Here is a 21,769-nt window from a genome sequence, read left to right as displayed (position 1 = left end):
ATTAGGCTAGTAAAATTGTTTGACTTCATTTTAGGTTTACTAAACCTGGTGTTGCGAGATGTTTTTGCTTTACTAAAATATAGAACCTTTTTGTGTGATTGCTACATCATCAAATATCAATTGTGTTTCGGCAACCACATCGGAGTCAGGGTTGTTTCATCTTACTATTCATTGAATGTGGTGCTTGTCTAACAGGATTACTGTAAGCTCTCCAGTTGTTTGGATTCAGATTTATCTGGAGTTCCTTCTGCAACTTCTTCTGGAAATATGGGAATATCTACCTATGAAGAACCACTATGCCAAAATGAAGTTTCTGATTCTTTCAAGGGTGTAGAGAAATCAGCCAATCTTGATTCTTCAAATGGTAGAGTAATGCTCATTGATGGCACATCAATTATTTACAGAGCTTACTACAAGCTTCTTGGTATGTCATGTATCCCATCTTTTAAATGTGTTGTATTTTATTTTAGTTGGTTTTTGGGGTATATGGATTACCCTTGCCTTGTGGTGGAACCCATGAGCACCGCATCATCTCCTATGTCATGGTCTTCACCCTTCATGTGGCAAGCCTTCAAGGGTGTGATGACATCTATGAGATTTGTTGTGGTTATGTGCTTAGCTAAGTGGAGGTACAACAATCACCAAGTATGGTAGCTTAGCCCACTAATGTGATTGACACCTCAGTCGCAGGCCTAAACACCTACTGAATGAGTCAAAGTAGGAGTCTCAAGGCATGGTCCATAACGCCACTCAGCCAAGCGTTGCTTGGTAGTGTCATGGTTTTGTTGGACGAGCTCTTGCCAAACCACGGCTCCTTATACCTCATTCCCATAGGGTATGACGAGAAGTGGCCAGGAGTTCTTCTCGATCAAACTAATGTACCTCTGTTTGGCACTTGATAGCAGCATAGCCTGGCTTTCAACTTGGTGATGCCTCCCTTATGTCCTTACCCACTAGCTAGGAATTTTACTTATAACTACCATCATTGTCACCATCGTGGCATCTAAAGTTGGCAGCAACTACTACTCGGAATCATTGTAGGATTTTGGGAGGCTAGGACCAATGGCTCGTTAACGTTTCTTGGCTTGCTTTCCCTAGGTAGCAACCCCTTTTTGATTTCATCTTAGAGAGAGGGACCTTCACCCAACACCTGACACCTCGGAAGAGGTACGATACCTACCAGCTACATCATGCTATTATACACCCTATGATGCATCATACCTAACTTTGCAACTCCTATGATACGACCTCTGAGGTTTGAATCATGGGAGACAGAGATAGGCCTGATATATCCCTCTGTTGGACCTAGAGGAGTTCAATTGTTCATAGGTGGGTTGGGCTCCATTGGTCTTGGACCTTATATAAGGGATATCCATGGACATAAACAACACAACTGTTTTCATCTTTTTCTATCACTTTGGTGGCAAGGTTCTCTTCCATTGCCACACTCTCTCCCTTTACGGCTTACTTGGTTCTCTCTTCCTTACTTTGGAGGACTCCCAGCCATTGAATTGCCCACCATCATCCCAAAGGTCCATGACCGATCACTTCACTTTCAACTACTTTTGTTGTGTTTGCTCTACATGTTGGGATGCTTCACTTTGTCCTTTGATATACATATGTTTATTAGTTTTATTTTGAAATGTTGAGTTATGGTTATGCTATTTAGATGGTAGTGTTGTTGCATCCTAGTTTGACAGTGCATAATAATATCACAAATAATGCTGTATAAATAACTGTGCATAATGAATTTTAGTCGTAGGGTGTGCATGGAAGCTACTTCAGGAAGAAGGATTTCTCTCCAAACTTTTACATATCAAGTTAGGATCAAATGTTCTTGGATGCTGTTTAGCTTATAAAGAAACTAAATATTACTATTTGGATGATTCTATAAGAATGTATGTACAGAAGATATTATAAAGAAACTAATATCAGAGGATTACTATGGAATCTGAAGAAGGAATATTCAATTTCTTTTCAAAATTAAACCACAAGTAATTTGGTTGGTTGTAATTAATGTTAACCCATTGTCCTCGCAATAAATCATTTCTTCGACCTCTGCCTTGTTTCCCTAGATACTAAAATACTCTCTTAATCTTCATTTTTATTCATATTGTTTCTTTGTTGCTTCACTTACATACTTTGTGTACACAATCGGTTGGGTCATTTGAATTTTTGTCTGACTGAGTTCTGGACCATCAACTGCTCATGCAAAAAGATGCAAGCTAGTGAAGGGCAGGTTCTATGGCATATGATAATAAAGTGTAAACAACTAAGAAATATGATAATGTGACTAGTAGCAGCTGTAGGAGCAAACATATTAACAAGTACAACAAGTTTTAATGATAACCTAAGAAGCATGGACACTTTCATGTCGTGTCCTTGTTGGACACCGACACTCGTCAAAATTTGTCCTATTTTTTTTTGACCTTGACATTCTTTGAATACTTGAAGGACACATGTCCATCGATTCGACACATGAAATTAATGATAAGTTTTAACAAAATAACTTAGGATACAATAATAAAAGAAAAACAATGTAAATTTACAGAAATGCGTGTTATATTACGTTTTTTTTAAATCTTTAAATGATATATTCATATATATGATGTATAATAAATATATAAAATTATATATTTCGTACATATCTCTCACGTGTTGTATCTTGTAGTTTTTGAAAATTGTCTTGTCGTTTGTCCATTTCGTATCCGTGTCTGTGCTTCTTAGACGATAATGTAGTGTAGTGGTAATGTAGAGCAATAGTTGTAACCAATGTTTTTAAAGGCAAATGTGTTACATAAGACGTTTAACCCCTCATCATGAGGCGAGGCATAAGCCTTAAGGCATTGAGGCTTAAGAATTTCAAATTTCAAATTTTTATATTTAGTAAATAATTTAAATATCTTAAAACAATAAATAAATACATCAAAATTAAAAATAAAGGTGTAATTACTTTTTTTTAGTGTGGAGAAGGAAGTTTTGATTTATTGAAGTGAAATAAGTATTTTTAGCTTTAGTGATTGAGCTTCTCACTAAGCATTAACTTTGTGTTTTTTTCTTGATTGGTCATTTACTTAATTTTTCCTATAGAATATAGTTGCAAAATGAGGTACTAGACTAAGCTTAACAAGAGCCTAAGGTAAACCCTGTAGATGCTTACTCCTCACATGCTTATGCGTAAAAAGTGTATAAGATGCACCCAAGGCACATGTCTCAAGACTGTGTGCGCAATTCTTTGGGGAGTAAAGCCTAAAAATCAAAGCCTTGAGGCAAAGCCTTTTAAAACTTTGGTTGTAAACCAGATTAAATCACATGAATTTTTTAGGTTTCTAGATATGGACATCGTGGATGAAATGGAGAGATGGTGTTTGGTGTGGTTGAAGTTAAGTGATTTGCAAAGATGGTCAGCACATGGTTGGCAAGAGACCACCAGAGGCGGAGGAGAGAGCCAAGGAAACCCTAGTAGGGAGAGTTGCAATGGGGATACTTTTGACCTTGCCGAAGAGGGTTCAATTAAAGGCTTGTTGTTCATGCATGGAGATATCCCCTTTTATAAGAGAATTGAATGACTCGAACCATGGGAGCTAGCTCAATGGAGACAACTAGTGTAACCTCTTTGATTCGACAATTCGAATGTATGGACTAGTCACTATGGCTCGAAGTCAAATTTTGGGAGCCATATCATGGGGTGTGTGTAGTGGTAGGTATGTTTAACCATTGGGGTTCACATCATAGTGCCAAAGAGGTACGCATGATATGATCTTTGAGAATCACATAAAGGCTATGTTTGTGCCTCTCTCTCTAAGGTTGGTCAAGGTGGGGCTATGTGAGCCAAGTGATATTGACAATCCTTGTTTCTAGCCTCCAAGCCACATTATTCCAATGGCCTTGTGCAAGGATTCAGACCTTGTTCCCATCTCAATTCCTGTGGCCGAAGAAGCATGGACATGGACATGTGACATGACATGGATACGACACGGATACGCCAACACGCTAATTTTCAAAAAATGCAAGACACGATACATGAAATATATAATTTTATATATTTATATATATGAATATATCGTTCAAAGATAATAAAAAATGTAATATGACACTAATTTCTATATATTTATATGGTTTTTGTTTTATTATTGTGTTTTAAGTTATTTTGTTCAAACTTATAATTAGTTTCACATGTGTTTAATCGATAGATATGTGTGTTTAAGTAATAGACACGTGTATCCTCCAAGTGTCCAAAGAGTGTCCGAGTCTTGAAAAAAATTTAAAAAATAGGACATGCTTTGAAGAGTGTCAGACGCGTGTCTTAAGAGTGTACAAAGAGTGTTGGTGTCCGACAAGGACACGTCACCTTCTTAGAAGTGTTTGTGCGTATTAACCTGTGGGTGAGTGGAAAGGAGATTGGTTGGATAGTTATTTGCTCACACTCTTTTCTATTTGGAGCTAACCCAAAAAGGGTGCATGGAGAATCACCATAGGGATCTCACTCTTGCTCTTTGGACATGCTTGGAAGCATCTTCGACCCAGCATGGGGATACATTTGATTTTTTTTTAATTTTTTATTATACAGAATAGACTCAGTGGGGTGTGTGTGTGATTGGGAAAATATGAGTGAGAGAGTGAGGTTGAGTGTTTTTGTCGGGGGAGCTTCTGAGCTGTGAATCGAACAGAAGCTTATCACCATTCAGGTGGATTCTGAATCCAGAGGAGGCTTAGTGGAGAGCATTGAGCGGAATCGATTTTGAAGTTACAATTTGAAGATAGATCTGGGGGGTGTTTCTTGGGCCATTAAAGCCTTGCGACAGGTATGGAGCCAGCATTATGACCGACCTTTCTTCTCCAAATACACAAGTAGTTCAGCAGTTTTTTGGGTTCAGAAATTTAGTAACAAGGGAGTTATCTTTGTTGAGATGTCAAAATAGGAGGCTGGGGTGAAACGCAACAACATCATCATTCCAGCAGGGGTTGATGGTCAGGGATGGCAGGCAATGGCCAAGATGCTGGAACGAATCATCCATGGAGGTATCAGGGTTTCGGATGTTGAAAGGAATGTAAGGTCTACAGATAAAAGGGGCCATAATATAAATGATCAATTTGTATTCAAAAGCCGTAGGGGAAATTCAGAAGGAAATAGGTTTACTCTCCAAACAACAGGGGCAAACAGAGTAGCCTCATACGCTGATGTGCTTAAGTCTCGATCAAATGTTTCGGATGGCAATGATTTCTGTTTGGAGATGCGCAAGGTGGTGGTCTGTACCAGAACTGACTTCTTCGATGACTGGGCTTAGATTGAAAAGGAATTAAATCGATCGTTTAAAACCTCAATTGTTTTGAGACCTTTTCAATTAAATAAGGCTTTATTTTTTGCAAAGAGTTCTGAGGAAGCTGATTACTATGGTGAACAAGGAGTGTGCTTTTTTCATAAAAGTATTGCTGTGAGAGTGGATAGGTGGTCGGAGGAGGTATTCAGTAAGGATGCTGTCATCGCTTCAAATGGAGGTTGGATATCTGTCTGTGATCTGCCTTTTAATTTCTGGAAGGACAGAGTTTTTGAGTGGATTGGGTCAAAATGTGGTGGGCTGATTGAGGTAGATCGCAGAACCATGAATTTTAGAAATCTCTTCGAGGCTTGATTGAAGGTTAGAGGGTATGGAAATGGGTTTTTACCTGCAAAACTCCATGTTCAGTTCGATGGGATCTCGGTGGTTGTGCGTTTGAAGGCTCTGTCAAAGCCCGTCGGAAGAATGGAGGTACATCGGCAATGGAGTTTTTCAGGTGAACCCAGAGCCGGAGAAGGGGAAGACGAGGAGCCTCAGGGGACAAGCTCGACACGTGGCACGAAGAAGATGAGAAGGCAGTTGGGTGACACGCTCGAGGAGGGTGAAGATAATGGAGGAATTGAAAAGGTCGATCGGGGAAGTCGACTTGGGAAGAATAATGTGAATAGGCCTGTCTTCAATTTTAATGGGCCTGGTAATGAAGTGGGCTCAACCCACGAAGTGTTAGTATCAGATAATAGCTACGCTGATGGGCCACAGCTTTCAGTTCCATATGCTTGCCATACTCATAAGGAGAAGGGCCCAATTAATTTTGAAATTTCAACATCTGGGCTGCCTCTTGAAAGGAGCCCAAGTGTTTTTAAAGGCCCTAAGGTCTCTTTTGCCAACCCGATTGAGGTTTCGGGGTCGGGTTTCAACCGGGTTATAGGGTTGGATGAAGAAGAGGGTCTTCGACGTAGCTCTGCGATGAAGGAGGCCAGTAAAGTTATACCATGCGAAGGCTCAGATCAAGTCGATCATGCTATACAAATCTTGTCACCCATTCGCAGAGATATGAGCACAGAGGAGATCCATTTTGGGCTGGCAGATGTTGTCGATAGATCAGTGGGGGATTTACAGGGACTCAATGGGAGGACAGAGACTGGAATTCAGGAATTGATGGAGGTGATAAGGAGCTCGGAAAAGCAGATTAATGAGGTGGATGAGGGTCATTTTGAGATACACGAGGTATTGCAAAATTTGGAGGATTATGGATCATCTGCAAGCTCGGAATCGAAGTCTGAAGGGGAAATTAGTGAGGGTGAGCAAGTAGATAGTGACTGGGATCTCAACCGATTCTTTAATGTAGACTGTACCACTTTGGATGAGGATTTCGGTAAGGCTCCTGAAGCTTTGAATCAGGTCAGTTCTTCTGATACCCAAGGTTTACAAGTTTCACCTTTCCAAGAGGGATTACATGCTATTCCAGATTTTTCCTCTTCTGGGGATGGGGTTCGGGATGGGTGGTCTTTGCCTCTTCAGTCCAATTCTTTCTGCCCTGTTCATGATGTTTCTTTAGTTGACACTGTTGTACAAGGGGTTACAGTTGATATCCCGAGGGCCACGGTGATGCAATCTACCTTAGTGTCTGAGTCCTTATGTGCAACTATATCTCAAGGTCAGGTGAACGATAATCAGTGTAGGATTTCCAGAAATCATTTTGACAAGGGGGATCAGGGTTTTAGTGGAGAGAAGGATGAAACAGAAAGATGGTTGAACGAGTTGAGCAAGTATGCAACTTGCCCAATTGAGGAGAGTGAGATTCCTCATTTTTTGCAACTATTGCAGGTCATGGGGTTGTCATTAGTTAGAATTAAGGATATGTTTGGGTCGGGTAGGGTGAGTAATAGGCCCACGAGGGGGTTAGCTGTTAGAAAGGAAGGTGATAGTAGTAAAAAGGGGGCTAGGGAATTAAAGAATCTAGCAAGTTCAGTGAATTATGAGAGGAGAAGTGGGGCGGGTAGGGGAGATAAGGTTTCCTTCTGAAGATTTTTAGCTGGAATATTAGGGGTCTGGGCTCTCGGAAAAAGAGGGGTGTTATCAAGGATTTTCTTAGACATCATCAACCGGACATTGTTGTTTTACAGGAAACCAAAGTAGAAGTATGTGAGAGAAGGTTCATGCAAAGCCTTTGGGGGGTTAGACATAGGAGATGGGTGTGTTTGCCTGCAAGTGGTAGATCAGGGGGTGTTTTGATTTTGTGGGATGAGAGAGTTGTTTCTGAGTGTGAAACAATCGTGGGGGAGTTTTCGTTATCAATTAGGTTTAGGAACTTAGATAATTCGGAGTGGTGGTTGACAGGTGTTTATGGCCCTAACAGGCCTTCTAGGAGAAAGGATTTTTGGGAGGAGATAGCTGGATTATTTGGGTTGTGTTCACCAAATTGGTGTGTTGGGGGGGATTTTAATGTGGTTAGAACGGTTTCAGAAAAACTTAATGGGATTAGAACGACTAGGGGGATGAGAGATTTTGACTCGTTCATACGAGAGTGTGAGTTGGTGGATCCTCCTTTGTGTAATACCAGATTTACTTGGTCTAATCTCCAAGAGAATTTGGTGTGCTGTAGACTGGATAGATTTTTATATTCTTTGGGGTGGGATGGGGTTTTTCCCAATTCAAAACAAGAATCGTTGCCTAGAATAGTTTCAGATCATTGTCCTATTGTGCTCGAAAGTTGTCCATTAAAATGGGGTCCGACGCCTTTTAGATTTGAGAATATGTGGTTGGAGCATGCATGTTTTAAGCGAAATTTTGAGGAATGGTGGTCCAATGCTAGTTGTCACGGCTGGGAAGGTTTTAAATTTATGAGAAAGTTGAAAATGGTCAAGGAGAAGGTAAAGTGTTGGAATAGGGAGGTGTTTGGGATTTTGGAATCTTCAAAAAAGGAGGTGATAAGTAGAATAGTAGAGTTAGATGATTTGGAGACGCATGGGGGTTTAGTTGAGTCATTGAGAAAGGAAAGATCCGAGTGTAGATTGAAACTGGAGGAGTTGACTTTTAGGGAGCAAATTCATTGGGCTCAAAAAGCAAAGATCAAATGGTTGAAGGAAGGGGACGTTAGTTCAAAATTTTTTCACAAGGTTGCAGATGGGAAAAGAAAAAAGTTCATCAAGAGATTAGAATTAAATCCAGGGGTTGTGGAGGACAGGGAGAATCAGATTGTCAGTGGCATTTATGAATTTTATTCCCAACTTTATTCGAAGGAAGAGATGAGTAGACCGGGGATTGAAGGACTAGATTGGGGAACCATTGATCCGGAAATTGCAATATGGCTTGAAAAGCCTTTTGATGAAACAGAAATTCCAGAGGCAGTTTTTGATTGTGAGAGAGATAAAGCTCCAGGTCCGGATGGTTTTTCTATGGCTGTCTTTCAAGATTGTTGGGAGGTGGTGAAAGGGGATTTGTTGAGAGTGTTTTTGGAATTTTATGAGTCCGGAATTGTTAATTTGAGCTCAAATGCCACATTCATCTGTTTAATTCCTAAGAAAGTCAATGCTGTTAGAATTGGAGATCTTAGGCCTATTAGTTTGGTAACGTCATTGTATAAGATCTTGGGAAAGGTTTTATCAAAAAGACTTAGGATGTCTTTAGGGGATACGGTGTCTAGGGTGCAAGGGGCTTTTGTGAAAGGTAGACAAATTTTAGATGTTGCCTTAGTGGCAAATGAAGTAGTGGAGGAATATAGGAGTTCAGGGAGGGAATGACTTATTTTTAAGGTTGATTTTGAGAAGGCATATGACAATGTGGATTGGCAATTTTTAGATTTTGTTATGGATAAGAAAGGATACGGTGGGAGGTGGAGATCTTGGATTAGGGGTTGTTTGTCGACCTGCAATATGTCAGTTATAGTTAACGGGAAACCAGGGGAGTGTTTTAGGGCTTCGAGAGGACTTCGACAAGGGGACCCTCTTTCTCCCTTCCTTTTTATTTTGGTGGCGGATGTTTTGGGTAGGATGGTTGATAGTAGAGGGGTTGGAGGTGGGGCGGGGTAGAGTTAGTGTGACCCATTTACAATATGCGGATGATACTATCTTTTTTTCTACGGGGGATGAAAATCAGATATTCAACTTGTATTCGATCTTGAGAATCTTTGGGCTTATTTCGGGACTCAAGGTTAATTTGGGAAAAAGTAGTGGTGGGAATTAATATGCAGCAAGATCACCTTCAGAGTAGGGCATCTCTTTTAGGTTGTGGTATAGAGTCCCTTCCGATTAAGTATTTGGGTCTTCCTTTGGGGGGTAATCCTAGGAGTGAAGCTTTTTGGACTCCAGTAATGGAAAAGATTGGCAAAAGATTGGACGGCTGGAGCAAGGCTTTATTATCTCGAGGGGGAAGGTACACTTTGGTTAAGACTGTTTTGAGCGGAATTCCTATCTATTATTTATCTTTGTTCAAGATTCCAGTTAAGGTGGCAAGTTCAATAGAAAAGTTGATGCGGGATTTTCTTTGGGAAGGTAAGGATGAGGGGAAAAAGGATCATTTGGTGAATTGGGAGGTGGTGTCGTTATCTAAGGAGAAAGGGGGTTTGGCTATCGGTAACATTGTTGCTAGGAACTTGGCCCTTCTTGGCAAGTGGTTATGGAGATTTCCACTGGAGATTGATTCATTATGGCATTCGGTTATTAGAAGCAAATATGGGATTCAGGACAATGGTAGGGATTCACGAGTGGTTTTAAGGGGTAGTTGCCGTGCTCCTTGGAAGTCAATTTCTCAAATTTTCACATGTTGGTCTCGACATCTTTCTGTAAGTGTGGGTAATGGGGAAGTTGTTCGGTTTTGGGAGGATGTTTGGATGGGTCAATCTTCTTTTGCCGCGGATTTTTCGCATTTTTATCGAGTGGCTCGTTCTCATAATTCTTCAATTGCTTCCATGGCTTGCTCTCTCTTAGCTCCAATTGCTTGGAACTTTGATTTTTCTTGAAATCTTAATGATAGGGAGGCTTCACAGTTGGTTTCTTTATTATCTAGAGTTGATCACTTTTCTTTATCTCCTCTTTTGGAGGATAAGAGGGTTTGGGCACTTCATTCGTCCGGCATATTTTCTTGCAAGTCTCTTTTTGACTACATCATCAATAATCCTCAAATCCCTCAATTCCCTTTTTGTAAAAAAGTTTGGAAGGCTTGTGTTCCCTTAAAGGTAAAGGTGTTCATGTGGGCCTTGATTCATGGGGGAATTTTGACCAATGATACATTGCAGAAAAGGAGACCAAATCGTCTTTTAAATCCTCAGTGGTATATTCTGTGTTGTAAGAGCAGGGAATCCGTGGATCACTTATTCTTGCATTGTCCAATAGCTTTGAATCTATGGCATAGATTGTTTCGTGTTGGAAACGGTATGTGGGTGGCCCCAAAAAGGAGCGTACATATGCTCGTAATTGATTTTCATACATTTGGAGGATTGAAGAGAGCCAAAATTTTATGGACTTGTGTGGTCTTTGCAACTTTTTGGGTGCTATGGTGGGAGCGTAATCAGAGGTTGTTTGAAGATAAATTTCGGGAGGTGGATTGTTTACGGGATCATGTTTGTCACTTATCTTCTTTTTGGGCGTCGGGGAACTCTTTATTTAAAGGAGTTCCACTCTTTTTGTTAGCTAGAGATTGGTTAGCGGTGTGTGCTTTGTAAGCTTTTGATTGTTTTTAGTCGGTTAAGAGCTTTTTCTTGTTGTCTTCTCACTGTTTTGTATTCAGAGGATGCCTCATCCTCTTCTCTCCTTTTTCAGTTTTATTAATAAAGCTTTTGTTGTTGATCCAAAAAAAAAAAAAAAAAAAAAAAGAATCACCATAGGTCCATGTGTTGCCAAGATGCGGAGGTTCTATGTAATGGAGATGGATACATATATTTACATTATGTTCTTTGTGCGCTTGCTTTAACAAACAATGGGAGTGTGAACCACTTCGAGGTGGTTATTTTGATAGTAGGTGAGGTGATTTGATGTTTCATTGATAAAAACTACCCTTTTGTATTCCAAGAATGCCCCCAACCTTTATAAATAGTGCCCTTTGGCCATTTGATCATGTCACTTTAAACTTGAGAGCTTTGAGTTTGGCTTATCTTGAGTTGCACTTGGCCCCCGTGATTGTTTGACCCACTGCTCTCCCTTTTTGTGATTGGCCCACTCAATCGACCCACGTGATCTTGTGTCTCAGAATTACCCTTTAGTTTTGCCTCAGCATACAGCCTGACATAGTATAAATTGTATCTATGTGCTTATCTCTTTTTAATCCTCACTAATGCTCTTTTGCTAATGGTTGTTTTCTTTTCATTGCATTGTGAGTAGCAAAGTTGCACCATGGTCACCTCTCACATGCTGATGGCAATGGAGATTGGGTCTTAACTATATCTACAGCTTTATCTCTTGTAAGTCATGTTTATCTTAGCTTCATTCTTCTACTGTTCCGTTCTTCCAGTATCTTTATAGAGCTATGAGCTAATATTTATTAATTATTAGTTTTGAACAGATAGAGCAATGGGCTGATATAATTCTCAATTTTTTTTTTTTTGTGTGGTCAAATGGAGATTCCATTTTATCTTGCACTTCTTTGGTTGTTCGAATTACCTGTTCTCTTAGGAACAGGATTAGCTGAGTAGTGGTTGGTGAAGTTGATTTTCTAAAAAGTTTGAATCCTTCAAAGCTTTGGTGTTATCTAGGGCTTATCTATGTCAAGTGCTTTAGCTATCATTTTGCATTTGGAATATGGACACTTAAAGGCAATTTAATTGTTGATTGGAAATTTTTATGGTTCACCTGGTAGAAACAACCATTTGGCTTTCTAAGTTATGCTCCTTCCCACACCTCTTTCCCTCTCTAACGCTAAAAATGGTTGGAAGACAATTAAGCATATTGTTCAGTTGGAGGAATAAGTCTGTTTGAAATATGATAAGTGCCATACTTCTCTTCTAAACTAGGGTATTATAATGAAATTGCTTTTTTAAGTTTGTACTACTAATATTGGTCATCGAAGCATTTCAAAGATTAAATCAACTATACTTCGTTTAGTTTGACAGAATTTCTGCTACCATTTTCCTGTGTAGGCATTCATGTGTATATGCACAAAACACACAGAGAAAACTTGGGACATGTAACATAGGATTTATTAAAGCTTTAGAGTCCCTTGGTAGGAACTGTCAAGCTCACAAATCAGGTCTGTTATATCCAACTTGACAACTGATCATCCACACACAACAGGTAAACTAGAGTGGAAAATGGGCTATACTACACTGATATATGGCAAGGAGTGAACTTTATTGAAGACTTGCAACTCATAGAAATCAATACAAAAGCATAAATATTTCACAAGCTTCTGAATAAAAAATAGATTTCAAGTATGAATGAATAAATTGTTTTGGATGGGAAAATATTGGCTACTCTAAATGATTAAGAATTTATATGAAAGTCTGGTTGGTGGCGGTAAGATAGCAATAAGCCAATGGGGTAAGACTAGGGGAGAAGTGGTTAGTATAACAAAGGTGAGAAATAGCAGAGAGGAAAAAGTGAGGAGATTTTCTTTGGTCAAAGCTGCAATGTGGATTTCCAAGTCTGTTGAACATAGAAGAAGTAACAGCTGATTCATGCAAGCTTGCAATCTCTTATTTAAGCCATCAATTATCAAGGATAAAAGGAAAAGAGATATAAAGAAGAGATGGGAAATTCCTATATATGTTGCAATCTCTTATTGCTTCGGATAGATATCTTTGGCCAGATGGTTGGTTCCATTCTTATAGGATGAGTACTCTCTACTGCACAAGTATGCAAATCAGAGTTCAAAGGTTTGGGAAATGGAGGTTTGCCAAACCTCTAGCACGAGGTTAAGAATACATGATGAGGATGGTTGTGTTAGAATATATGTTAGGATCATTCTATTATTTGTTTCCTTATTTACATTATATTTTGATTCCTTAATTAGTGCCTTAGGACTTTCTTATTCTATTAGCTGTTATTTCCTTATTCTGTTATTTCCTTATTTGTGCCTCCATGACTTCCATTATAAGCTACCTATTATCAATATAAAAGGGGGTGATTGTCTAATCATTCTCTAAGTTAGTTTTTTCTCAAACAAACATGGTATCAGAGCCAAAACGCTAAACCCGTCACCCACACAACCACTAGCCATCATCAATACACGACCCGACCACTACCCGTCATTACCCAACCTGTTCCAGACCCTGTCGGCTCCAGCAAAAGGCCTCTAGCTGCCGTTTAGGGCCTGTTGAGCTCTTCCGACACTTCTCTGGGTGGTTTCAGACCAGCCGACACCTACCCCAGGGTTTTTCGGCTCTAACCGACACCCTCCTAAGGTTTTTCGGATCAAATTGACACCCTTCTGGGTATCTTCAGCCTTCTTCCATGGTCTAGTAGGTGCTTTGGACTTCCCTCTGGCCTTCTCTTGTTTGTTTCGAACTCTCTGTGATAATGTCTAAGTGTTTCTCCACATTGTATGTCTGGATAACACTCCTTGATTCATCCTCTTTATTACTACTGTGTTTTTGTTTTCATTGTGGTTGAACCCAAGACTTATTTTGATTGAAGTCTCACATTTTTTTTAACCATTTTATTTATTCTTTGGGGTGCTAAATGGCCCCATTAATCTAAGTGTTATGCTCCCATAGTGGTTTGTGTTTGAGATTGCTTGCCCATTCCATTCCCTCTTTCCATTATTGTGATTAGTGCTGTGTTTTTTTGGTTAAGATAGTAGCATAAACATGGTTGACCCATCTAGTGAATCCACTACTTCTCACCCATCTAAAGAGGAGAGTCCCAGTCTAGTTATGACTACTACTTCTGAGAACCTGAACCCTAGCCTCAAAATCACCACCTCTCTGTTTAATGGTCAGAATTACCTTGCATGATCTCAACGTCTGACATTTTTTTTGAAGAGTAGAGGAAGATGGGATATGTTGATGGGAGAGTTCAAGCACCATATAATATTTTTTCATTCATGGCATTATCTATCAAATATCTTGCATTGACACCTCTCAATAGAATGGGGTTGCCGAGCGCAAGAATCGTCATTCCTTGATATGGCTCGCTGTATGTGTTTTTCTATGGGCATATATTGGGCCGACGCCAAGGTTTTGAAAAGCGGTTGCAATTGCCGTAGCGGTAGTGGTGGCGGTGGCGGTGGCGCGGTTGTTGTTGCGGGGTGTAAAGGTCGTAACGTAATGGTTGTGGTAACCGGAACTGTGAATGTTTTTATTTTTTACAAAATTTGAAAAAAACTTACCAATATGCATTTTTTTTAAAATCGAATTTATTGGATTTAAAAATAAATTTTGATAAATTTTTGTTAATTTTAAGTATGATCCAATATATTTCATATTTTTAAATCACTATAAAATGAGTTTTTTGTTTTACATTTTATTTTAATGATTAATGACTTTATATGTCATAAATTTATATTACACTTGTGGCAAAAATTTCTAGATGAAATAAACTAATTAATAAAAACTAACATGTATAAAATATATATTAATATATAATTATAGGTATTATGTTTTTTTAGATATTTAAAAAAAAATCAATCACTAACTATTATAAGATAAATAGTCACAAAAATAAAAAAATAAATATTCTTAAAACAAGAGCTTATATATATATATATATTTTTAATCAAGAGCTACCAAATAGATGATAACCACACAATAATAATATTATTATTATTATTTTTTTTTTTGGAAACAACAGCTGGCGCACACAAATAAAACAATTAAAAAAAAAAAAAAAGATTTGAAGAGACAACTACTAGGAGTGAAACAACAACAACAATAATAATAATAATAAAAAAAAATTATTTATTTGTTTATTATTTTTTTTTGCAAACAACTGACACAAACAAAACAATAAAAAAAATTGATTTGAAGAGACAGCTAATAGGAGTGAAACAATAATACTTTTTTTTTTTGGTTGCAAACAACCACTGGCACACAACCAAAACAATAATAAAAAATGATTTCAAGAAGCAGTTGTATTTGCTAGAAGTGTCTATGGAACTCCAACATTCATCATCATCAACTTAGACCAAAAAAAAAAAAAAAAAAAAAACCTTTTGATTTCTTAGTAGATTTGGAAGATGCATCGACAACATCAGTTCTTCCTCTTCAACAACAACATCAGTTCATCATCTTCAACATCAGTTCTTCATCTTTCCTCTTCTCTCTCTCTCTCTCTCACTCCTCCATCTTCCCTCTTCATCTTCAATAACATCGGTTCTTCCTTCTTTCCTCTTCACTCTTTTTTGTTGAACTCAACTCCTTGCAAAGTAGACCAATCAACCATAAAGGTATGTATAAAACCTGTATAATATAATTTTTCAGCTTTTTGTTTTTTTTTTTGGGACACAAAGTGTTCAGAATATTGCGTAACGGGCCGTTACGGTACTGTTACGGCCGACACACCTATGAATCTCAATCACACCGCAAAAGTGGGGATAACACGTGGTGCCTACTGCCGCAACCGTTACGTAACGGCTGTAACAGTTACGTAATGCCGCATTTTGAAATCTTGGCCGAGGCTATTCTCACTGTTGCATATCTCATTAACCGTCTTCCTACACTAGTCTTACAAAAAAGGGCACCTCTTCAGGTTCTCTTAATTTCTGAGTCTCTGTTTTCCATTCCTCCAAGAACCTTTGGCTGTGTGTATTTTGGTCACAATCATTCTCCTTTTTGGGGTAAGTTGGATCCTTATTCTCTCAAGTTTGTGTTCTTAGGTTACTCTCCTACTCAAAAGGGGTACAAGTGTTATAATCCTTCTTTGAGTCTCAATGGTTTATGTCCATGGATGTCACCTTCTTTGAGTATCAATCTTACTTCTTGTCCTGTCCAGTGTGCCAATCATCTTTTTAGGGGGAGTCTTGGAGTGGAGAGAGTCCTGTTACTTCTATTGTTCTTGACCCAATACCGCCACCAGCGGTACCTGTTATTGCTCCTATTGTTCCGGGCCTAGTACCACCTCCACTGGTACCTATTACTAGCAATACAAAATCTGATGTTGCCAAGAACAGAGAAAGGCAAGTCTATGTCAGGGATAAAGAAAGATAGAAAGTTACTTGGATACAAGAGACCATTTCTGATCAATCACTGTCGTCTCCTTCTCTTGATGAAGGTCCAGGTAACCCTAAAACTCTTGATATCACTACCTCTGGGTCTGAGCCTATTGATCTTGATATGCCCATTGCCAAGAGAAAAGGTATGAGATCTTGTACTCATCATCCTACTTCTAACTTTGTGTCCAATTCTCATTTGTCCTCTTCATATAAAGCTTTTGTGTCAAAAATTTCTTCTGTTAGTATACCTAATCATTTTCGGGATGCTCTTACTATTCTTGAGTGGAAATTGGCTATGGTGGAGGAAATGAAAGCACTTCGTAAGAATGACACTTGGGATTTGACTGAGTTACCTAAGGGCAAATGAACTGAGGGATGCAAATGGGTGTATACTGTGAAGCACAAGGTAGATGGTTCAATTGAGCAGTATAATGCTTGACTTGTAGCAAAAGGTTTCATTCAGACTTATGGGGTGGACTACCAAGAGACATTTGCTCCTATTGCAAAGATGAATTCAGTCATAGGACTTCTCTCTCTAGCAACTAATTTGGATTGGCCACTTCATCAGTTTGATGTGAAGAATGCTTTCCTGTATGGTGACCTAGAGGAGGAGGTGTATTTGGACATTCCTCTTGACTTTGAAACTCGTCAAACTAAGGGTAAGGTGTGTCGACTTTGGAAGTCTTCATATGGCCTCAAACAGTCTCTTAGGACTTGGTTTGAGAGATTCACTCAGGCGATGCTAAAATATGGCTTCAAATAAAGTTAGGCTGATCATACTTTGTTTGTTAAACATTCCTCTCATGGTAAAACTACAACTCTCATTGTATATGTGGATGACATAGTGTTTATAGGAGATGATGTAGAGGAAATCTGTTAAAATCCACCTACTCTCCACCTACTTCACCCACTTAAACCTACTCCACTAAACCTAACCCACTACACCACTACCACCTCACCTACTCCACTAAACCTAACCCACTACACCACTACCACCTCCACTTCACCTACTCCTTATCTACTACACACTCACCCTCTTCTATATATAGGAATCATGAATCATTGTAATAGATATCAATATAAATCAATCAATAATACAATTCTCTATTTCTCTTTATACATTAAATTTCTACATGGTATCAGAGCAAGGTTAAGCACTTAGTATTTTTCGTTTCACCGGCGGGCGGCAACCTCGCCTTGGCCGCCCGCCGGACCTCAACCTATTCCGCTTATTTTCTACACATACCTTCCCATCACTGCCTAAATCCTCTCTTTTGAGGCCAATGTGAATTCCTCTTCTTCATAATCTGCACTAACTGTGGCATCTTTTCCTGGAGTAAACTCTGCAACCCAACACTCAATCTATGCTTCTCCTCCATGCTCATTTGCCTCTTGTTAGGATCCTTCGCCTTCGGCTTTGGTTTGGGCTTCGCCACAGCCTTGAGCTTCACTGCAGCTTTCAGCTTCACGGCAGCCTTCGGTTTCACAGCAGCTTTTGGCTTCGCAGCTGGCTTGGCCTTTGCCGCTGGCTTGGGCTTCACAGCGGCTTTAGCTTTTGGCGCAGCAGTTTTTGTCTTAGCCGGAGCCTTCTTTTCCTTTTTCGCTTTTACAGCCTTCGGCTTTGCAGCAGCCTTCGGCTTTGCTTCCCTCTGGTGGCTCCCCAGGTTCCACCTGAGCTGCATGATTCATTTATAGCTGAAATTGATAAGGGAAGTATTAGAACAATGCCCAATGGAAGTATGCCAGCTGCTCCTTACCCTACTCCTGGAGCACTATTAATAGGTGATGCTTTCAACATGCGTCATCCTTTAACTGGTGGAGGAATGACTGGAGCCCTGTATAAGGTGTTTTGCGCATCTCCTGATCAAGCAAGGAAGGAAATGCGTGAAGCATGTTTTGATTATTTGAGCCTTGGAGGTGTGTGTTCAACAGGACCAGTGGCTTTACTCTCTGGTCTAAATCCTAGCCCATTGAGCTTGATACTCAATTTCTTTGCTATAGCCATATATGGTGTTGGCCGTCTCTTGCTACCATTTCCTTCCCCTAAGCGCCTGTGGATAGCAGCTAGATTATTTTTGGGTGCATCGGCTATCATTTTTCCCCTCTTTCTCTCACATGGGCTTGTCCCCTCTCTCCTCCGTTTGATTTCAAAATCCATTATTTTTATTTATTTTCTCCAAACCACTTTCCTTATTTCCCCCATCTTTCATTTTGATTTCAAATATATTTTTATTATTTCTTTCTTTATTTTTCTTTCACATTATTTTTTAATCTTTTTCAAATTCCATTCATACCATATAGCTTTGCACACCAAACCATCTTTTATTCATCTCAGGGATCAACCCCGATCACAATTTTAACAAAAAAAAAAAAAAAAAAAAAAAAAAAAAACAAACAACCACAACACCACAACACCACATGATTTGTTTTCTTTTCTGCAGACGGCCACCCACCGACCTCACTTTTTCGCCTATTCCGCTGGTCTTTTCTTCTTGCCTCCATCCTGGGCGGTCCTTGACGGTGTTGCCTCCGTGTTTCCCACTCCACTGGGCACGATCACTCCTCCCTGCTCCTCCACTACAGCATATGGTGGCCCTCCAAATCGGAACATCACGGTGGCCTTCCGCTTCAGCTCCTTAGTTTCCGCCTTTAGCACACTTATCTCTGCTCGCGCATCCTTATACATGCGTTGGAGCAGAGCCAGCTGGGAGTTTAACTGTTGCACCTCATTTGTCCTGCTCTGCAGCCGGTGCGACAAGTTTGTGACCGCAGTCATGGTTTCCACACATGACTTCAGAGTATACTGATTGGCCTCAATATCAGTTTGCACCGCCATTTTTTGCTCCACCGACCGCATCGGAAAGTTCAACGGAGCAAACACAGAGGTGTTTGGTTGAGGTTCACTGGCCACCGCACCAGTTCTCTCTCTTGTTGACTCATTGAGGTCTGGAAAGAGAGTGAGCAGACTACGGGACGAAGAGGCCATTTTCTGGGCAACCGAGTATTACAGAGTGTTTCAAGATTTGCAGCTCTTAGAGACACTCTCTCAGCAAAAGGAACTATCTCTCTCAGCAACACGAAGAGTTTTTTTCAGAGTTTTTTAGCGGGTTTTCTGCCTCAGCTTCAGCCTCGATTTATAAAGACCTTGACGAAGAGGCAGACACGCGCATCATGAGCCGCTCGGCGCTCGCCGACAACTTGGCACGCCTTTTGATGGCACGTCTTTTTATGGATTGGGCACGCCTTTTGATGGCATGCCTTTTTATGGATTGGGCACGCCTTTTGATGGCACGCCTTTTGAAAGATTGGGCACACCTTTTGAGGGTGCGACTTTTTATGGGTCCGACAAGACTCTGTAAACTGTCCCGACATTGATTCCGGTTAGCTCCTTTATGGGTCCGACAAGACTCAGTAAACTGTCCCGACATTGATTCCGGTTAGCTCCTTCAAGGGTCCGACAAGACTCTGTAAACTGTCCCGACAATGATTCCGGTTAGCTCCTTCAAGGGTCCGACAAGACTCTGTAAACTGTCCCGACATTGATTCCGGTTAGTCTTCTACAACGGTCCGACATGACCCCGTAAACTGTCTTCTACAACGGTCCGACATGACCCCATAAACTGTCTTCTACATCGGTCTGACACGACCACACAGTGTCTGCTACAACGGTCCGACATGACCCCGTAAACTGTCTTCTACAACGGTCCGACATGACCCCATAAACTGTCTTCTACATCGGTCTGACACCGCCATACAGTGTCCTCTACAACGTTATGACACCCCCATACAGTGTCCTCTACAACGTTATGACACCCCCATACAGTGTCTTCACCAATGGTCTGACACGACCATACAGTGTCTCCTATCCTTTTTTTATTTTTATATATTTTCTTGTTTTGTTACTCTCTCCAAACTCAAGTTGGTTAGTTCCTATCCCCCTTGAGTTTGCGGGGGGCTGTTAAAATCCACCTACTCTCCACCTACTTCACCCACTTAAACCTACTCCACTAAACCTAACCCACTACACCACTACCACCTCACCTACTCCACTAAACCTAACCCACTACACCACTACCACCTCCACTTCACCTACTCCTTATCTACTACACACTCACCCTCTTCTATATATAGGAATCATGAATCATTGTAATAGATATCAATATAAATCAATCAATAATACAATTCTCTATTTCTCTTTATACATTAAATTTCTACACCTTTTGTTAAAGAAGTATTTGGCAAGTGAGTTTGAAATCAAAGTCTTGGGGAACCTGAAGTACTTTCTGGGGATTGAAGTGGCTAGGTCGAAAGATGGGATTTTCATTTGTCAGAGAACATATATCTTTGACTTGTTGAAGGAAACAGGGATGCTTGGAAGTAAAGTCTGTGACACACCACTGGAATCTAATCAGAAACTTTGTGATGATAATGGGGAAGCAGCCGTTGATAGGGGGAGTTATCAGAGACTAGTGGGTAAGCTTATTTACTTATCTCATTCTCGTCCTGATATTACTATTGCCTTTAGTGTGGTTAGTCAATTTATGCATGCTCATCATGAAATACACTTGGCGGCAGTTATAAGAATTTTGAAATACTTGAAATCTTCTTCTAGAAAAGGTCTTTATTTTTCCAAACATGATCATCTTAGTGTGGAAGCTTATACGGATGCTGATTGGGCAAGATCAATAACTGATAGGAGATCCACGTCAGGGTATTGTACCTTTGTTGGGGGCAATTTGGTTACTTAGAGAAGTAAGAAACAGAATGTGGTTGCCAGGTCTAGTGCAAAAGCTAAGTTTAGAACTATGGCACAAGGTGTGTGTGAGCTTTTGTGGATTAAGTTGTTATTGCGTGATTTGGGAATTGATCAGGAAGTCTCCATGCGGCTATATTGTGATAATAAGGTTGCCATCAACATAGTTCACAATCCTGTTCAACATGACAAGACAAAGCATGTTGAACTTAATCGTCACTCCATTAAAGAGAAGCTCACTAGTGGCACACTATGTACTCCATTTGTGAAGTCTGGCGAACAACTTGCAGATATACTCACTAAGAAAGTTGGCAGGAAACCATTTCATGATATTCTTGGCTATGTGAGCATGAGAGATATCTTTGTACCAGCTTAAGGGGAAGTGTTAGAATATATGTTAGGATCATTCTATTATTTGTTTCCTTATTTAGATTATATTTTGATCCTTAATTAGTGCCTTAGGACTTTCTTATTCTATTAGTTGTTATTTCCTTATTTGTGCCTCCAAAGCTTCCATTCTAAGCTACCTATTATCAATATAAAGGGGGGTGATTGTCTAATCATTCTCTAAGTTAGTTTTCTCTCAAAACAAACAAGGTGTCTTGCACCTGTGGCTGTGTAGCCAAGGCTGCAGCTTCAGTGTATTCATGGATGA

At 39.9% G+C, this 21,769-nt stretch overlaps 1 protein-coding gene across 15 annotated transcripts in view; it reads left to right on the top strand.

The window, feature by feature from the left end:
- Positions 1–21,769, top strand: part of LOC114301175 (5'-3' exonuclease family protein) — a 92,416-nt gene that overhangs the window by 802 nt on the left and 69,845 nt on the right. For all 15 annotated transcript variants that reach the window (XR_014335474.1, XR_014335473.1, XR_014335472.1 and 12 more), the window contains exons 3-4: positions 196–424; positions 11,597–11,676. Coding sequence is in view for 12 of the 15 variants with exons in the window: in XM_082878182.1 (XP_082734308.1) it covers positions 196–424; positions 11,597–11,676 (309 nt within the window). In the remaining 3 variants the exon portion in view is untranslated. The remainder of the gene's footprint in view (positions 1–195; positions 425–11,596; positions 11,677–21,769) is intronic.

Source organism: Camellia sinensis, chromosome 7 (assembly GCF_055761805.1).
Source record: "Camellia sinensis isolate YWXY chromosome 7, ASM5576180v1, whole genome shotgun sequence".
NCBI classification, from domain to species: Eukaryota; Viridiplantae; Streptophyta; class Magnoliopsida; order Ericales; family Theaceae; genus Camellia; species Camellia sinensis.
Note: the sequence above shows the minus strand (reverse complement) of the source record. Positions and strands in the feature narration are given on the sequence as shown.